The sequence below is a fragment of the Phoenix dactylifera genome, chromosome 14 (assembly GCF_009389715.1).
Source record: "Phoenix dactylifera cultivar Barhee BC4 chromosome 14, palm_55x_up_171113_PBpolish2nd_filt_p, whole genome shotgun sequence".
Classification (NCBI taxonomy): domain Eukaryota; kingdom Viridiplantae; phylum Streptophyta; class Magnoliopsida; order Arecales; family Arecaceae; genus Phoenix; species Phoenix dactylifera.
The window spans coordinates 2,069,806-2,090,700 of record NC_052405.1 but is presented as its reverse complement, the minus strand read 5'-3'; the positions used below and the strand labels follow the sequence as shown (position 1 = coordinate 2,090,700).

At 39.1% G+C, this 20,895-nt stretch overlaps 1 protein-coding gene across 1 annotated transcript; it reads left to right on the top strand.

Annotated features, from left to right (window-relative positions):
* Positions 1-2,671: 2,671 nt before the first annotated feature.
* On the top strand, positions 2,672-6,420 carry LOC103714275 (protein SMAX1-LIKE 3-like). The gene is made up of 3 exons (XM_008801468.4): positions 2,672-4,101; positions 4,719-4,956; positions 5,083-6,420. Exons 1-3 carry the CDS (start codon positions 2,903-2,905, stop codon positions 6,229-6,231), a joined length of 2,586 nt encoding a protein of 861 aa, XP_008799690.2. The 5' UTR covers positions 2,672-2,902; the 3' UTR covers positions 6,232-6,420.
* Positions 6,421-20,895: the final 14,475 nt, after the last annotated feature.

Below are 20,895 nucleotides of genomic sequence, written 5' to 3'. Positions count from 1 at the left end.
AAGATGAGATATGCTATGCCCGTATCTAACCTCAAAACTTTACCTTTTTTTTGGGGGGCACAAGCACATGATGTTTCTTTCCAAGATGAGTGAGTCCTCTCATTTGGACCCACAATCGTTTTCATCTGGTTATGTAAGGTTCTGCATGCACTTATTAATACATACAAACAGTAAAATTTACTGTGAGAGTATCTTCAAATTTTGGTTACTTACGGTGGTGAATGATGGGAGGTAAAATGGATCGTCCTACTCCGGCATGAAACCATCCAAACCCCGCAATTCGAGCCGACTACGGCCAGAGAGCCATACCCTGCTACATCTGCCAGGGACCATATCCTGCCTGCTACAGGCCATACCTTTGCCACCGGGGTACTCTAGTAAGAAATATAAAAGAGAATATGAAAAAAATACTTTGGAGGATTCCGGACTCTCCTCCTCCTCCCTCCTCAGGGGAAACAAGGGACTCTGGCTCCCAAAAATAGGACCCTCCATAAACTCTGCTAACTTAGCCATCGGAGGGCCTTCGTCGGAATCCCCGGCAATAGCTTTGTGCAGGTACCCCGGACCACAGGGAGATGGCACCCCGGAGCACCGAAGGCAGCCTTCTTCTCCGTCTCGACCAGCGTCTCCTTGGCTCCCTTCCGGCATGGTCGCCCTCAGGCCAGATTTCAACCACAACAATGAATATGCAGCAATTGGAGGAAAAATAAGAATAATATTAGCAGAATTAGCACAAGCAAGTGGCTAGATAGGATAATTTTGTTTTCTTGATTTTTCTCTTCACTAAAAATTAATTGAATTTGTAAATGATTGCAGAAGATTTGGTCATCTCTTTTGCAGATCTTTCCCTTAGAGTAGGAACACATTAAATCGATCTATAAAATTAATCATAATACATTAAAAATGCAATACATCAGAAATAATCACAGCACATTAAAAATCTTTCGATTTAAGATCTGGTGATTTGGTCATCTCTTTTGCAGATCTTTCCCTTAGATGTAGCCCTTCTTCCGCTTTATTTATTTTCCATCCCTTGCCATTTGTAATGTAATTTCTTTCGACAAAAGGAATTCCTTTCTTATGATATTTTCATCGCATATGGCCTGAGTCATGCATGTATTTGTTTAAATTGAATTTTAAACAGTTTTAAAGTGCTTCTTTTGATCCATGTCTATCTTCTATCTCCATATATTCTCCCTTTTGTGCTTAAGATCCCACACAAAGCTGACAATAGGCTTTGTATTGTCTGGAATAATAATAGTGTCTAAGTTAGTTTCTACATATATAGTGCATGTCTTTTATAGATACGTATTTATATATTCAATATACGCTTCTATATAGTATTCTTCACTCTAAGATATTTAACGAGGCAGACATAGCCCACTCACCTAGACTTTGTGATTCTGGTGACTGTAGTTTTCCCCCCCTCTCTCTTGTCTTCCTTTTTCTGAGCAAAATGGTTGAGTGACTCTACATGTTGTGAAATGATTTAATCGGTCGTATAACTTAAATTCAATTTCATTTGATATACCCCGATCATCAAGTGGCAATGAAATATATGTGATGGATATTCGTGGTTTTCTGTCCCAATGAAAATCCTTGACGTGGAAAGCTTTGTGCTGATTTTCTTGGATGACAGTTTCTTGTTTGGAATTATCCAAAAAGTTCTTAAAGCAATCCAAACAAAATATTCCTGTTCATTTTGCCTTAATGATCTCTTCCTGTCTTTCTTCACTACCGAAAAAAAAAACCTTCTTGTCTTTATTTCTTGTATTATGTGACGTGCTCTTATTTTATTTACATCCTTAACATGCTTCATCCTGCTAATTAGCATCAACTTTTCAAGTAGATGTAGATTAATTTTTTCAGATCTTCTTTAGCTGAAGGTCCTCATATGCCGATGAGCATACGATGTTTCCAAGTATGGCATGAGTACATATTCTTCTTAAATATCTGTTGGTGATGATATTTACCATGAGGAAATCTTTTGCATGATTTTTCCAACTAATTCAATCTCATATAAAAAGGAAAACAGGAAATTTATGAGACTCCTCTTCAATAGAATTAAGATCTTCAAAATAATATTGAGATTTAATCCTGATGATCAATTTAATTTGTCAATATCGTGATTAATGACTTTTTCATATGTTCTCTCTTCTTCTATCCCAGATACATCTGCTTTCCACGTAAAAAATTTCGACTTTTCTCATTTTCTTTTCCCATACATTGATGGGAGAAAGAGAAGCTTTATGATCACATTAATAACAAACTACTAAGACATACATCAACACGTATTGGTAGGTTAATTGGTCATTCTTTTATTGATAAACTCATCCACAGAGAGACCAAAGCTGGGTTGCCTTCGGGTGTTACTTGTCAGCACATGCATTCCACTTTCCAATGCAAAATCGACTTTGGACCCCCAATTTAACCTCCCCTACAAGAAAAGCACAGTCCACAATTTTCATTATCCCCCACTGCACAAAGCAAATAACCCAAAAGAACTAATAAAGTAGATAACTACTTCCATATACATACTTCCCTGCACCCACACTGTCTTTCTTTCTTTCTTTCTTTCTTTTTTTTTGATTGAAGTAGGAGGTAGCAAGATGCTTTTATTAATGAGACACTCTGTCACATTCCCCATATTCCAACTATAGAGTACCGGAGAGATTGACATCCCACCCTACTCCAAAGCCAACAAACACCTCCACTCTCTCGAACCCCTTAAAGCTCCCCAACCACCCCTCCTCCTCTTCTCTCCTCTCACCCCTTCCTTCCAAGTCCAATGAACTCCATGAAGAAGAATCCTCCACAACCACTTCCTTAGATCTTTCTATCGTCACCTACTACCGGCACTAGCTACCACCAGCACTGCAGGAAGGAGACGAGAATTATTAGGATGAGGGCAGGAGGTTGCACAGTGCAACAAGCTCTAACCTCCGAGGCAGCGAGCATAGTGAAGCAAGCCATTAACCTTGCACGTCGGCGAGGGCACGCCCAAGTGACCCCGCTCCATGTTGCCAACACCATGCTCTCCTCCTCCACGGGCCTCCTCCGCGCCGCCTGCCTCCAGTCCCATTCCCACCCCCTCCAGTGCAAGGCACTCGAGCTGTGCTTCAACGTGGCCCTCAACCGCCTCCCCGCCTCCACCGCCTCCACCCCAATCCTCGGTCCCCCCCATCACCATCACCACCACCATCCATCCCTCTCCAATGCCCTTGTCGCCGCCTTCAAGCGTGCCCAGGCTCACCAGCGCCGTGGTTCCATCGAGAGCCAGCAGCAGCCGCTGCTCGCGGTCAAGATCGAGCTGGAGCAGCTCATCATCTCCATCCTCGACGACCCCAGCGTGAGTCGAGTCATGAGGGAGGCTGGCTTCTCCAGTACCCAAGTGAAGAGCAACGTGGAGCAGGCTGTTTCTTTGGATGTATGTGCACCCTCTCCTTCTAACTCTAGTCCTAGCAAGCCCAAAGAGGTCACCAGCCCTTTCACCATCCCTCCCCAAGCGACCAAACCTAGGCCTTTGGATCAATTGAGGAGGAGCGAGGATGTGACGAGCGTTCTGGAGACGTTGGTAAGCAGGAAGAAGAGGAGTCTTGTGATAGTAGGGGAGTGCTTAGCTTCCACTGAGGGAGTTGTCAGAGGGGTGATGGATAGAGTGGACAAAGGAGAAGTGCATGAGGTTCTAAGAAATCTACAGTTCATACCTCTCCCACTCTTCTCTTTCGGGCACATGTCCAGAGAGGAAGTCGATCAAAAGGTTGGGGAGCTGAGGTGCCTCGTGAAGAGTTGTGTCGGGAGAGGAGCTGTGCTCTACTTTGGGGATCTCAAATGGGCTGCTGAGTATAGGGCTAGCTGCGGGGAAAAGGGAAGGAACTATTATTGTCCCGTGGAGCATGTGATCATGGAGATTGCGAGTCTGGCCTGTGGTGGCATCGGAGGAGAGAGTAGTAGTTCTCCGAGGTTTTGGCTCATGGGAATTGCAACGTACCAGACTTACATGAAGTGCAGGATCGGACATCCTTCACTGGAGGCTCTCTGGGGTCTTCAGCCTCTTACCATTCCTGCCGGCAGTTTGGGACTAAGCCTCAGTTGTGACAGGTAAATGTCATGTCCGTTTTTATCATAATTCAGGAATGGATCACAATTACTCAGCAGCTATTGGAATTGCATTTGTTTTCATCCAATATCTCATGCCTAGCCAAGATCTACTTAGTTAATTTCTTGCAGGGTCGGTTTTACTGCGAATCTCCAAATTAAGAAACTTGGAATCGTGCCATTTTCTTTCTCAGTAAAAGGAATCATGGTTTTTTATATACATAAAAAAAGGAATTTCATTATACCGAAAACAAAAAAAGGGTCAGAACTTCATATTCTATCTTTTTTATAGCTTTCCTTATTTTCCTTTTTGCTTTTTATTACTTTAAATTTCTCCATGTCAGATTTGGTTTCTGAGGCAGCAAGAAACATACATGCAGCCTTTCAATTCTGATTTTAAGTCTTTCCGCAGGAAACTTGTATCTAAATGATATATATATATTTATATCTTTTTGCGGAACATAAAAAATAAAGAAGAGCTTAAAATGTTAGTTAGGTTGCATTGGTGACATATTTGAACTGTTTTAAGGGAGAGAGAAGAAAAAAAAGTTTGTAATAGTATTGGCATCTGTGGATGTTTCCATCGCCAACTCTCCTTACCCTACTTTTCCTTCTCCCAGTGATCCACAAAGCCATTTGAAAAGCAAGAGGAATAGAGATGGGTCTTGTTGGTCATTGTTAGAAGATGGACTGGGGAGTCAGCTCACTTGCTGCGCCGATTGTTCCATCAAGTTTGAAACTGAGGCTCGAAGCCTTCCAAACACTTCTAACAGTAGCCATGGCTCAATCATCTCAAGTTTACCTTCATGGCTCCAACAATACAAGACAGAGAACGAAAGGACAGCTAGCAACGACCAGGTAACATTATTATCTGGATTCAGTTCGGTTTAGCAAAATCCAACAGCAAAGTTCGCACGCATAAAGTTGAAGAATAAAGTTCATACATCAATGATATAGCTTTCTTTTGGCTTCTCTCTCTTGTAGGGCCGGCTTCAACTTACAGATCTTTGCAAGAAGTGGAACTCAATATGCAGTACATCCCACAGAAATCAGCATTATCCATCTGAAATGACTCTAAATTTCTCTTCAGCTTCTCCTTCTTCTTCATCCATCTCTTCGTATGATCTCCGCTACCCCATGTTGCACCAGGGCCACCAGTCTTGGTCATTGTCACTTGAGGCCAGACATCCATGGAGGGAGCACCAGCTCTGGATATCAGAAGCTATTGATGAAGGCTTTGAGTCCAACTCGAGAATCTACTCCCAAGAACACGTGGGGCAAAGGACTTCACCCTTGTCCTTGTCTAACCCTAAGTACAAACCTAATTCAACTTCTTCAACTGGCACCATGGAGATGGAGACTCTCCCTAAGTTCAAGGAGCTCACTGCTCAGAATCTAAAGACCTTGTGCAACGCATTAGAGAAACAAGTTCCATGGCAGAAAGAAATCATCCCAGACATTGCAAGCACCATCCTCCAATGCAGATCAAGGATGATGAGGAGGAAAGAGAAGTCAAAGTCAGCCTGGCCCAAGGAAGAGACATGGTTATTCTTTCAAGGAGGTGACACCGAAGGAAAAGAGAAGATAACTAAAGAGCTAGCGAGCCTTGTCTTTGGTTCTCCCACCAGCTTCATTTCTATTGGACTCAGCACCTTTGCATCAACTCGGTCCGATTCCTCTGATGACCTCCGAAATAAAAGGTCAAGGGCAGAAGTGAGCCATGCGTATCTTGAGAGACTCTTTGAGGCGATTCGTCAGAACCCGCACCGCGTTATTCTGATGGAAGATATCGAGCAAGTTGACTATTACTCCCAAATGGGAATTAAGACAGCTATCGAGAAAGGGAGGATACAGAGCTACAATGGTGAGGAAGTTGGTGTTGATGATGCTATCATCATCTTAAGTTGCGAGAGCTTCGACTCGAGATCAAGGGTTTGCTCTCCTCCAGTTAAGCAGAAGGCAGAGAGTGAGGATGAGAAGGAAGAATCATGCGAGGAGATAGGTGCATGTCTTTGTTTAGATTTAAATCTTTGTGCCGGAGATGAAGATGCGGAGGTTTGTTCCTTTGATGGTGTAGGGTTTCTCCAATTGGTGGATGGCACGTTCTTTTTTAAATTGCCGGAGGACTTGTAGTGCATGACTTTGCTAAATTTCTTGCTTCTCTTTTTCCATGCTGAATCTTGGCCTTTTTCACTCTTTTCTTTTTGTGAATTATGAGATGAGAGGAAAGAAGACGTCTGGTGGCTTAACTTAGTTGCAAGTAGGAGACACTTGTATATTGGTAGTTATATTTGTGGAATTTGTTTATGGGCTGCTTTCTTATGAGTTTCTGAATGTTCGTTTTTTTTTCATCATATAATTATCAAATTAATGGCCAATATTTTTGTTTTCTTTGTCAATTTGCATCCATGAGATAATGTTGCGAATGACATTGTCATTTTTCAGCATCAATTACTTCCGTTATTCTAAGCATGAACGGCACTTTTAAACCTTTTGCACCATTTTTTTGAGAAAAATAACCTTTTCCACCATCTAATTGCTATTATCTTGTTTTTTGAGCATTACCAGAATCTGGAAGGATACCCATGTATACGAAATGCTTACTTGCTCATCATGGGAGATAGACGCGCTCTCTCTCTCTCTCTCTCTCTCTCTCTCTCTCTCTCTCTCTCTCTCTCTCTCTCTCTCTCTCTCTCTGTGTGTGCGCGCGCGCGCGCGCGCGCATGTGTGTCTGAAACGTAAGACGAGCCTTCTATTGTTTTATCCCTTCTTCCTTTTTTTTTTGTTATTTTTGAGGAAACGTTAGATCAGGGAGCCTAATAACAATTCAGTATAGCTTTTTTATTTAAAAAATATACAAATGTTTCACTCATTATTGAAAATGTGCCTTGAGTTATATAAATGACCGTTAGCATTAGTTACTTAAATCAGAAATGCAAACCTACCTCGTAATAGGCAGTTCATAGGTAAGAACATTTTTTTGGGTTCAGGTGAATTTATATTTCTTTACACCAAATTACTAATTTTTAATAATCATGATATTTATGTGTTTATGACCAACATAAAGTTGGAAAGCATAGAACATATGTGGTGCAGTATCTAATCTAAGAAAGAGTTGCATGTAAACAGTCAAAAGAGCTAGGGAAGAGATAGAAGAATGTAAATAAAATGTCGCAAAAAATGTTGAAAAGGCCCTATATGGCAACATAATTAAGGTAATAGAAGAACCGACCAGCAGAACCCTAATCTCATATTCTTTACATTTTAAGAAGCTACAAATTCCAAAAGCCACGTAAAATGCAACGATTAATCTTCAAAGAAATTCTCCGTTCAAAACAAACAAACAAATAAAAAAAAAATAGACAGATTTATAGATAGACATAATTAATTTGTATCTTGAATAAAACAACGTATCTCCTGGTTTTAAGTTAGCCAAGACATGCAACCCTTATTATTATTGTAAGATTATATATATAATTCCAAGCTTATGGACTCCGTTTCGAACTTTGACCAATTGTTACTCTTGATGGGTACTACATCAATATCAAAATCATATTAAGTTTTAGAAGCATATTGTAAATTTTAATTACTTATTTTCCACCCACTATTCACAAATCTCCGACATTACAAGCAGCAAATCGTATGGTCTTGTTGACATGGTGCAATATATTGTGATGACTCTGATGACTTTTTTTTTTGTTGAAAAATGCACTCTTACCATTGAACTTGAGTTCGCACCATCTCTTACCTGACAAGAGGTTGAGAGTTCAAATCCAATTAGATTCACTCTCAAGAGGTGAGGCAGGAGTAAGCATAGAAAGGTGGGGATTAACCTCTCTTTAAAAAAGAAAAAGGAAAAAGTCATATATGGAAGCTTGCAACTTATTTGTCAAATCTAGCCAAATAATTTCCATGTTGTGCGATATATTATGGTGAGAAGAACTTATTTGTCAAATCTAGCCAAATAATTTCCATGTTGTGCGATATATTATGGTGATCTTCTCGACAGAAGCATTCACTTCCTACTAACTGGAGTTTTTGGACACTTGGGACTACTTGATAGCCTTAGGCCGTTTAGAGTGTAGGATCCATCACAGCGATCCTCATTATGTTATTGCTGTGATTCATAGGAGCATTATAATGAAGAAGAGCATAAATTTACTATGTTCCCAGTAGGAGCTACATTGTGTAAGCAATCTTATAAATTGGAACCATTTTGTTTAAAACATGGTTCGTATACTAGCAGACACAACCTAGCCTTGTTTGATTGGAGAATGAGAGTGGTCGCCAGCACCACAGTCACTTGATATGACAATCATGACATGAGTCTCACAACCTACATGGTGGAGACCAATTGAATGATGACATGAGGTGTGCAACATTAATATTGAAATGAAAAGAAGTATAAGCGATGTGTAAAGATGGATTAACGTATGATTCATAACTTAGGGGTTGTGCAAAGGAGGAGCCACTTTAGAAGGCAAAAGCAGAATCTTCCTTAAGAAATATCAAAAGGGCACTACTTTTTATGCATGGTGATGCGATTTGAAAAAGAATAGCTTTTCCTGCTTTAGATTTCATAACCCAACATTCTCATGATCTTTGGAAAATAGTGGGAGGTGAAAAGATTAATACAAACTAAAGATAAGCATCTTAGTCTTTATACTTTAAAGTTGGTGCTTTAATTAGAATCCTAAAAGATAAGCTTCTCTGCTCTCGTACGCGTCCTTTTTGAAAAAAACCCAACTGTAAGTATGGAATTTGTCGTGTGTGGCTTTTAGAAAAGTTTAAGGGTATTGAAATTAATGGATATGTCATATGGGGAGCACAAAGAGGGAGAAAATTACTCACCTCTCAAATGTCTATCCATTCCTTTTGAAATCCCAACATTAATATATTCTTCGTGACCTTCTCATCACTTCTTTTCCAATCTCAAAAAGGGTGAAGCCTCCTTCAAGCAACTTGCCCCCACTGCCCCACATCTCCTTCATCACAATCCAAAATTTAATTCAAAATAGTTAGCCGAAAAATATTATGTAGGTTCCTTAACTTTGCATAAGTATCCAAGATATATCTAGTGTATAGCTGATATGAGACTAAATACATACCCAAATGGATCCTTGTATATTCTCGTTATTAAAGTCTTGGTGCCCTTGTCAGGTTAATGAGTTCAAATCCATTCAAATTCAATCATAAATACTATAAATCCAATCATAAGCACGACAATCTGCTCGTGATGAATCCAAATGAGCCCATATTGTAGTGTCTTTTAATTCATATGGGATATAGGATGATGGGTTTGCTTTGATACTATCTGTCATAATTCGGGGCCTCACTCGAAAAAGCTAACAAGAAGGTAACTTTTAGATTTCTTGATCATGTATAAATATTCAAAATCTACTCAACGCATAGTCGATGAGTGGTTACATACATGCCCGCATAGGTCCTCATAGCTCTCTCTAACACAGAAATATATGCCTACAAGTATTGAATTAAATCTTACTTTTTCATAAGTAAAGATGCCACACCTTCCTTTCTCTCATCATGTGGAACAAGACAGTCACTCTATCTCATATGCGCACATACATACACATGCACACATGCATTAAAGTTAAATCTTGCTTCCTTTTAGTGAAGATGCCACACCTTCCGCTCTCATCATGTGGAACAACACAGGTTGGTCTTCTTGCAAGGCATGGGGGTATTGGCCTAAATAAAAGTCTTTTTTCTTTTAGGGAGGGGGGTTGGGGGGATAGTTAAAACAATTAAGAAAAAAATCATAGGGACACCATTTCAACTTAGAGCCTATTCTAGAGACAATCCCTCGACTTTAAAAAATTTCAAAACCTCTTCATTCAACCACCTGCATGGATCTCAAAGCATCCTTAGTATATGACTCATAGTTAAGGATCACCCATCATGCAGATCTCAAAGCACTTCGAATACCTTCATTCATGTACTTGCACAGATCTAAAAGCATCCTTATTATATGGCCCACAGTTAAGAAATAACCATCACACAAATCTCAAAGCACTTTGAACACCTTCATTTATCTACCTATACAGGTCTTAAAGTACCATTAGTACATGGCTTGTAGTGGAAGATTACTCACCGCATAGATCTCAAAGTATTCTGAATCTCTTCATTCATCCTTCTACATAGATCTAAAAACATCCTTAGTATATGACCTATAATTAAGGATCACCCATCATGCAAATCTCAAAGTATATCGAATCCCTTCGTTCATTGACTTGCGCAAATCTAAAAGCATCCTTAGCATATGGCCCATAATTAAAATCATTAATTGCACAGATCTCAAAACACTTCGAACTTCTTCATTCATCTATTTACATGGTTCTCAAAGTACCCTTAATATATGACCCATAGTTAAACATCGCTCACCACACAAATCTTAAAGCGCTTCGAACCCCTTCATTCCTCTCTACTTTGACTAGAGCGAGGGTATTTTAGTCATATGCAATAGTAGGCTAACCGCATCTGCTAGTTGAAAATCTAAAGGACCTGTTTGGAATAAGCTGGAAATTTGAAGGATCCGTTTAAAACTTTTTAAAATCGAGAAGGCGCCTCTTAGAGAGGCCCTAAATTAAGAGGGTGCCCCTATAATTTTTTCCAAAAGGGCAATCTATAAAAATAAGCTTGAAACAATGAATACACCTTTAATTGATAAGCGAAGAATTAGGTGTAACCCTATTCTAATTTATTAAGAAGAATTGGAAAAATAAATAAATGCATGTAAATTACAGTGAATGGCCCATAACAACGATACATGTTTAGTTAAGAAACAAGGCTGGTAGATCTGGCAATGCATAAATCACAAGGACAAAATTGAAAAAAAAAAGAGAACAAAATTATATTCCCATTTATCCATTTTTCCCCGTTGATGGATGCTTTTGATGCACTTATTTTAAGGTAACAAAAAAGTATATGTGTTAAATTTCAAAAGGTGGGGAGTACAGGGATATGTTTGTATTCCCAAGGAAGACGTAATACCCTCGTTTCAGGAGATTTTTGGGAAACTAAAATACTCTTTGCTACCATTCAGTAAGGGCATCTTTGGAACCCAGAAAACGCTAAATTCTTCTCTTATTTTGGGTCACGATGGGACAAATCCTAGGTGTGATCTTAGGAGCTCTGTGACCGAGAATCTTCATGTGCATGCAAACTTCCACTGTATTAAGAGGCTCTTATCCCCACAACTGACTTGAAATTTTTCTCAAAACTCTACATTTTCTAGAAAGAAACAGAACACTGACCGGAGGGATCGCCAGCATTTGATGTTTACATTAGTTTTTGCATTTGATGAGCTTTTTTTATTTCTCAAAATATTTTTTGCTCTTGCATTTCTTCTGATTACGGCATTCAGATATTAGCAACAACTTGACAACAGCTAGTACCCAAATGGCAGTGAGGAAACTTGGATTACATCAATCATTAAGTATCAAAATGTAATATTGCAGCATTGCTCTTATAATTATAATAAAATTATTTGATGGACAATCTAAGTTTGCGCCTGGTTTGATTTTATGAAATTTGATTTTAAAGCGATGTAAAAACTATTGATTTTAAAAATAGTAAGAAGGAAAGAAAAAAGAGAAATTTTTTGGAAAAGAGATATAATCAAGTGTTATAATGCATTGCTCAAAAGAAGAAAAAAAAAGTGTTCTACTGATGTAGTTAACAGCACAAGCAAATTCACTAACATCTTCCAAAAAAGCTTTGAATATTTTAAGTTACATGATTGAAAATTAGAAATATATAAACATAAATTTATGTTTTTATATCAGTAGCAACTGAACTATAGCCTAATGATTGCACCCTTCATTGCTCAGAGGAGGTCTTGAATTCAAATCTTGGAGAGTATTTTTCTAATTAATTTTTTAGGCCAGGAAAGCTACTAATGGCACTCCACAGTCTGCACCTTTCTTTTTTCCAAAAAATAAAAAAAAAAAAACTAGTGGTGCTATAAACATATATAATCAGAATAAAAAAATAAAAAAAAATATTGACAATATTTGAAATCCGAAATGTAAGTGCTCATGAAACCATGCAAGAATACAATATACAAGACTAAATTGGCAATGCGGTGCAAAAATGAGTTTAAATAGATAATATTGGTTGGTGACAGTGCCGAATTAAAGTAGGGCGGGCCAGTGGAGAGTATGTGCGTCTAGAATAACTCAATAGAGAGACTTCACAAATAGGACGTAGTTCTTCTGATATACAAGAGGTGGCATGGAAATCTCACGTTAAAAGATTACAATATTGATGTGTAAGTAGCCTATATATGCCTCCTCTTGCTCATAACTAACACTTAATATGGTGCAGCTTCAGCAGTGAGAGCAGCTGTGAGCTGTGGAAAGAATAGAAGGGTCATACCTTCGGTATGATCTGCAATTCTTATCAGCCATTTTTCAGTTGTGATTCAACTGTCTACGAAAAGGAAGCAGGCGGATGCCATCTCATCTCCATCGAAAGGTAACCATTGAAATAGAACCTATATGTAAATAAATGAGAAACTGGTGCCCTTCTTTTTTCTCATCATGCAACTAACATTGCCTAATGCTCTCTCTCTCTCTCTCTCTCTCTCTCTCTCTCTCTCTCTCTCTCTCTCTCTCTCTCTCTCTCTTTATATATATATATATATATATCAAAAATAGTTAGTTTTTCGATCAAACATTCGCCCCCATGCCATGTCGCCACATCCGTTTTCCACCTATTAAAGCGGGGCGATGTCCTTCCCGTTCATCTTTTCCAATCCCATGAATACTAACTTGGAATTTCCTATCTACTTATAGAGTCCATTTAGCATAGATTGTATTATTTTTCTTTTAAAAATAAAAACATAAAGATTGAGACCGAAAATTTGTTTGATACTAATTTTAAAAATGAAAATACAAAGATGAAAATATGGTGTACGGAATGGCCAAGGTGAAAACAATACCAAAGCCCGGTATCAACCACCGCCAAGACACTTTGATGCCAGAGCGTCTAGGGTTGATCTTATGGGCGTATAAGTTTAAGTCCCACATTGGGCGCCAATTAGCTATTTCGAAAACTTTATGTTAGTAAACTTTAGAAAATTTTGATTTTAGTAAACTTTCTTTTGAGAACTTTTGATGTTATTAGAAAAGTTAACAGCTCGGGTTATTTGTGTTATATCAAGATTAGGAATTCCATATTAGGAATTAGAAGAAAAGATGTTCCTATATTACTTATAAATATCTTATTGGGGCTCCTATTGTAACCATCACCGAGTTTATTGAGTAGTGACATTTTATTTTGAAAATTATTCTTTCTTTGTTTTTCTCTCTATTCCGCCCCTCCTCATTTCTAGTGGATTCTTAGGGTTTGTAAGTGCATGAGAGCTATATCCTTGCAGTGGCTAGCCAAGGTGGTGATTAGATCTTGAAAGAGAGACCCATTATGCGTTCTCCTCCAACAAATGTTCATATTTGTTGGAAGTTAATCAGGACATGTGTTTGCTGTTGTCGACATTTAGACTCCAACACCTTGTATTACACGTTCTGTAGTAGGGTTTCTATCTCGCCAAAATCAGTTCGATCAACATTCTCGTCGTTCTTCAATTTTCTTCGCAAGTTCAATTTCTCCCAGCATCACTTATCCTCTCCATGCCACCTATCATGGCACCACCATCAACCACAATTGCAAGTGCACCCTGGTCGTCCAAAACCTCCTACAACACAATTTGATCCAAATTCCATCCAAGAGAAGGTTCGGCAATGAAGGATGATGAAGAGGCGACATTAGTGGTGGCATCGTCCTTGACCTGGTTGGTTGCTTAGGTGCCCTAGCAAGACCAAGCCCTTAATGCCACCCCGCCCACAAAACTCACCAGCCTCGTCTCCCACTACATCGACAGGAGCGAGAGCACCTCCCCTGCACTGTTGACCGCATCCACTCCCTCTAAGCCTCCATTAGCAACCTTCTTTATCTCCTTCCTTCAACCACCCCCTCTCCCACATCCACCCCACTGACAACAACTTTTAACCCATCTCACCACAATTTAGTACGATTGGACTTTGGACATCTTCCTTCCGGCTCCCAAGGCACGCCAATGCTTCTTGAAGCTTTAGCAATAGCTCGAATCTCACCTCCACAAGGCCCAACGCCATGGAGCCTGGAGCAATAGGAGGAAGGTATGGAGACCTATGGATGATGTTGGATAAGGAGGCCATGAAGATAGTCCAATCTAAAAGGAAGGTGGTTCTGCGATGATTTGTTTAGGATGATTCTTTTTTGAAGTCTCTAGGTCTTTGATTATTACGTTCTTTTTATATGACCCATCTAGTTTCTAGTTTTTACTTACCAAACATGTTCTTTTTATGTTTATTAAAAACATAACAGCGGCTGTGGTCAAAAATTTAGAGGAGGAGAAATAAAATTCTAGTTTTAAAATTTTTTAAGTGGTACTAATGCCAAAGGCAGTCTTATGCTTTTTACTACCATTGCCAACATTATCACCACCATCAATGTTGTCGTGGATGTCGTTACTTTTGACACCATTGCTGTCATCGTTACTATTGTACATTACTAACTCCGTTGCACTACTATTATTATCGTCTATGCTACATTATAGCTATTATTGTTGCCTCCATCATACTATTGCCATCATCATCACTACCCTCCATGAACCCTCACCCCTACCAACACCAGCTCTATGTTGTTACCTCCATCACCAACGCCAACATCATCTCATGGTTACATTTTTATAATAATTAACTATAGCAAACATATTTATCTTCTAAACTTTTAAAAATCGAAACAGATTTTTCATTTTTTATTTTTAAAAGAAAAAAAATGAAAGCATTGTCAAATGTTATCTTATTTTTTTTTTCAAAATCTATTAAATAGTTCGACAGTTAGAATATGGATGAGAAATTAATACAACCTAGAATTATGTTTCGGGCTGGTTATAAGTAAGTCTTTTAACAAAAAAAAGAAAAAAAGAGTTATTTATCTGGAGAAGCGAAGGATGAGAAGATTGTAGGGTGTTGGAGTTGAGACCAGCCAGAATATTTGGTTACAATTATTTTTCTTTTATTTAGAGATTAAAAATATGTTAAAATTGATAACAGCTTAAACTGATTAATATTTAAACTTTTTACCCCTTTTTTAATTAAATGATGCAGATTAAGTTTATAAATTATTATAAAAGGCACCGAAACAAATCCTGTCAGCTGTGCAATTTATAATATAATTATCTTATTTCACATTTCTTTTTGATTCATACTGCACGGCTACCAACTACGAGGAGCAAGGAATCACCACAGAATCCACTGTTTTATTGAAGAGACTTAAAACGTGATGGCCGATGAACTGAAACGACTGTTGGCCAATGCATGGAGCATGATAAGAAGTGTGGGAAACACAACAAACCCGAGAATTATGGGAACGGGGAGGGCACCAGCGAAAAGCAATGGTTGTTTACTGGAGACGTTATCCGAGTACTCTCAAAAGCCAAAGAAAGACCTGATGGGACAAAGGTCTTTTCCTCACAACTCTGAAGCATTCCATGCGTAAGGGGATGCGAATGAACTCGGCTAAAACTGATGGTCAAGAACGACCTCAATTCACCTGGTCGCTGCTCATATTTTTCTTGGTACTTACATCTTGCTGATGGATGCTATGCAGAACATGGAGCAAGAACAAATCATTCCCATGGTTCTCAACCATCTCAATTTTGCAGTTCATGAAATAGTCAAGGTCTACTCTATGGCTTATGCAACATACTTGCAAATGAAGGTATAGGCAAAGCAGGTTGCATTGAAAGATACATCCACTATAAACGTGACGCTTCTTTTAAAAAGGAAAGTCATTTAGGACTAATTTTCATTATTTATTAACAAATGAAATCTTGAAGTTCTTATTTCATTTATCTTTAATGCTTATGAATGTAAATTCCTAGACAACATTGCTTTTTCCTAGAATTGCAAGCCAAAGGAATTCCAAGTGCTTGTAGATCTCAGATAAAGACGTAGACCTAACCCATTATCACTTTGGTTTGGTGAGCAATTTGTCTTAGCTGCATAGACTAAAGCCAAAACTTTTGATCCTAATCTAGTCAATTGAAAACAAATGCAGTCTAGTTTTACCAACTACATATCTTGTGTATACTTCATACACACACACACACATATAGATAGATAGATAGAGAGAGAGAGAGAGAGAGAGAAGTTGATCAAGGCTATACTGGAGTTTAGCGAAGCATGGATCCCGTCGTCTTTCCTATTGTTGGCCGTTTTGAGGTAAAGTACACTTAAGTTATATATATATATTCAGGTTAGCTAGGTTTGGGGTAGGTTTTACTATTACCCAAATCCATTCTGGATCCACTGAGGGTTATGGTCTGGTCGCGTTAGGTACTCGATGGGATGAAGTAAATTGTCATCGCTAGAGGTACAGAAAAAGAGAGTTAATAAAAAGAAATGTTTTTGTCCCTTGATGAATTCCCTTCCTTAGCTGTTGTCTTTCATTCAAATGGTTTTTCTTGTAACTAAATCAGCTCGTTGGAAGCTAAAGTAGTACATAAATGAAAGCATCCCAGATTAGACTAGAATAACCTTGAGGTATACGGTATCTGAACATTTGTTCTTATCGTGGGTACACATAAAAAGTATACTTCTGTTATAGAAACCTAGAGGAGGAAATCAAAACTTTGAACGAAAAAGAGTATCAGCCGAAGGCCTCCACTGGAATAGAATATTCTTAATTGCAAACGGAATAAACATGTCACCGTGGAGGAGTCTAGTTCCTGTAGTGCATGATTACCTTTACATTTCCCAAGCAAAACAAAGAAATTTTCTAAGAACACTAATGCACAAAGATGCTTCTTCTTCTTCCTTTTTTTTTTTTTTGCATTATTGGTAAGCCGAAAGCAACCCTTGCGGATGAACCAAGGCTGAAAAAAACTCACCAAAAGGTCCTGTAATTTTTTTATTCTCTAGGTTAAATCCCAAACTTGCATCAACTCAAATAAAGGATCTCCACTTTCATGGCAATACTTATATTAGTGATACCGGCTGTCTTTTTCTCAGCCGAAAGATATAGTTCGCACCAAATGATATACAAGTAAGTTCTTCTGGTGTTCACACTAGAATCTTTGTGGAATTCAGCGAGATCAGCATCAAACTGAATTTGGCTTTCTAAAAAAAAATTGAAATAGGGAGCGAATTCATAAAACATGCAGATAAGACTATCACCCCTCAGACTCACATCTTTACAGCGAAATTGCTCAGCAACCATACGCGGTGTTATCATAATAAATCTTATATGCAAACTTTAATTTCAAAATGGGCCCTTTGTCCGAGTTTCCAGCTCAGGTTAGATTCTTGTTATGATAAGTTTCCTTATATTGAAATCACACAGCTTAGCCCATGCATTCGTGCTTTGCTTTTCGTAATTGAATTAGACTATTTTTTTCCTAAGTTCTCCAACTCACTAGGTCCACCTTGTTAGATGCTTTCATCAATACTATCCGTAGCACATTGTCAAAAATTAGTATACGACACCTGCTATGCCTCACTAGGCCTTCATCGATGGGGGGCTTGTAGTGCTATAAGGCTAGCTAAACTCCATTTGTTTAGTAAAAGCTTTCAATTGGAACCATTGATATATAATAAACTAAGAATTAGCCACTTCTATGTTGTCATCTTTGATAGATTGCTGTACTATAAATAAGCATGTGCCACCCATTTCTAGCAAAAACTGCCTCCCACTTTCTAGTTTTTGGACATGTTCATTGCCAGGTTACTATGTGGGAGCCTTTCTGAAGTGCACTAAGTTGACGAGGGTCCCTACGTGGAGAGAAAAAGATTCAAGTGCTTAATTTGGATCGCCTAAACTAATTGGATGACACCACCTTCTCTTTCAGCTTAACACAAGCATATATTGGTTTTGTACATTTCGTCGGCTGGATTAAGCCTTTTCTGATTTAGTGGCCTTCACGGTGACATGAAAGGCGTGTCGTCGAGCTCTGCCCTTGATAAAGAGAGACGTCACTAATTAAAGTGATGGTCGTTTGTAAAGATGGAGGCTATGGAGGAAAACAAAAAAATAATAAAAGGTAAAGAAAAAAGGCCTTGTATGATTACTTGTATTGGATGTGAGACATACTCAATACACCAACATCCCCCAACTTTGCAAGAGCCAACCAACTTCACCTTGAATATTTCTTTCCTTCAAAACATCGCCCTTCCAAAACTAATGAACTTTAAAGCGAGGATACCCGGTACTTTTGAGCTTAAATCTTATATCTTTCTCAACAACGATCCAGTGTCCTTTGGAGATAATGGGGCTTGTCGGTGGTACTTGTCTTTCTCCCTTTACGAAGTGCTGCTACCCTTTTTAGGACCTCGTCAAGGCAAATATCTTTAACCACGATAGGCTGCTCTGTACATTATAAACTTGCGAGAAATCCAGATGTTACCTTTCACTGAGGCATCCAATTCGGATTGGTACGTGCTTGTTAAAACACATTCTGGGGTCCAACAAGAGCAATAAAAGCTTTAAATTTCAGTATGGCTATATGCATCGAGGGAAGGTGTATAAGTGTATATAAACATGCACCGCATGCATCACTGAACATTTGACTGAATGTTTATTTAGAATTCTCATTACTTATGGCACTTTATCTGAAAAGCAAATGCATTTAAAAGACAAAGTTATCCACCCATGTCATCAGTCCACGTTCACCAATGTGCACAGGAGCGAGCACAAACTATTCTAGGCCAAGCTTCACAACACTACGTCTAAAAGGAAAAGGGGAAAAAATCCCATCTGGAACGAAGCATCCCAGCATATGCGATGAAACCTTTCATCAGATCTGTCACTGGTAACAAGGCAAGAAATGAGTAGGAAGGTAATTAATTAATACGCTATTATCTAGGCTCCAATCCACCATGACCTCTAGCGAATAACTTAAATGCCTTCTCATGGAACCCATATGACAAACATCCTCTACAAATCACCAGAATTCTTATACTAACGTAACCAAGCTGCTTGGGATTTGGCAATGCATATATCTTTACACAAACGAGTATATCCTTCCGACCGGCAAGTGGCAACCGTCCTCAATATATAAGACTGCTTTCAAACTGTAAAGACAAATCAAAGATACGGATGCTCTTTAAAAACCAGAAATTTTACAGCTTTGGAATCAGACACAATAAAGTCTCTTTATTCACTACCGAGCAAAGGTAACTTGCATCTCTCCTGTTGTAACTTGGTCTATAACAAGACAAGCTGCCAAGCCTTCGGTCTTTTACCTCAAAGCCCAGAACAAAAGAGAGGTCATTGGCATCTACGAAAGACAATACAAGGCATGGAGACAAAGTTTCCACACCAGCGAGCTTTTGCAGACTTTAAGTAAGGGAAAGGGAAGCTCGCATTGGTCTCTTTTACTGAGGGTCTCCATCCGGCGCACCCTTTTCCTTTCTCTTCCCCCCACCCTGCTTTCATGTGAGGACTGCTTGCATGGAAGTAAGAGAATTCTCGGATCGGGAAGCCCTACGATCCACACTGATTGCCAGTCTATCCAGTGCACCTATCCGCGTCTCTACGTCCATTTCATCACTTGAAAGTGATCATCGGGGGATCCGAGGCAATGGATCTTTCTTCACGTGATGCTTTGGTTCTAGGCGCCAACCATGTGCTGCTCTATCTTCTTTCTATTCTTTGTTCTTTTCTTTTTTTTTATAAGCTCGAGTTCCGCTGTAAGAGGTGGCGTAGGGCTGGTCAAAAAGGGTGAGGAGAGGTGGTAGAGACATGCATGCCATGAAGAATGGGAATGATGATGCTTTTGGTGTATGATGGGTCCTTGTCTCACAGGAGCTAGCGTTTTAAGGAAGGAGGGAGGGCTTTTTGGATCATACGGGGATGATTGAGCTTGCGGGCAATAGCAATAAAAGCTTTTAGGGGGTGGCACTGTGAGGACCAGGTGATTAGGACGTAAGAGAAGGAAGCGATCCCGAGGCAAACGGCCAATGGAACAATGGAGGGCATTAAAATAGGACGACGTGGAATCCCTGACATGGCCAGCTTCGCGTACGGTGATGGTGGGAATTTTGGGTATTATTTTACGAAACTAAAGCTCGTCTTTTGGTATTAATCAAATCACGTCTTCTGTGAAGCAATGCATAAGGTTTCATTGGGCGAGGTGTATCAACCCAACCACGCTCAGCACATGCTTGCTTCTGTTAAGTTGATTAAAACTCAGGCAAACAGAACCCTGAAATCATTTGAAGTCAAAACAATCTTGTATACTAGAATCCATAATTATGATGGCTAAGAGGGTTAGTTGCAATAATTTAGTGCATTTGTGATGCACAATTCTGCAACCCGCAGCTAACTATCAGCCATCATGGATGTTCTGCTTCAATATAGTAGTTACACACATGCAGACTAGACTCAACAGATGGTGTATGTGGATGGCTCAATGCAGTTCTTCTTAGCCGTGCCCGCTAAGGGAATCACTCGTGATGATTCTAAGGTGAGTTGTTCGAAGAGAGTTGCGAAAATTGCAATTTTTAATGATTGTAGAGATACTGCTGAAACTAATTCGACCCGGTTTTAATGGTTCAGAAAAAAAATTGGGGGGACAGCATAGGGTTCACCTGGGCTATGAAGAATAAATGGGCGGAGATATAAAAAACAGCCAGTCTCAAAGGAAGGTAGAATTCTCTTGAATGTTTCTTTTGAGTCTCAATCTTATGCTTCTAAATTTACGGGCAAGAGCTTCTTTCTGGGATAGAGTAGTTC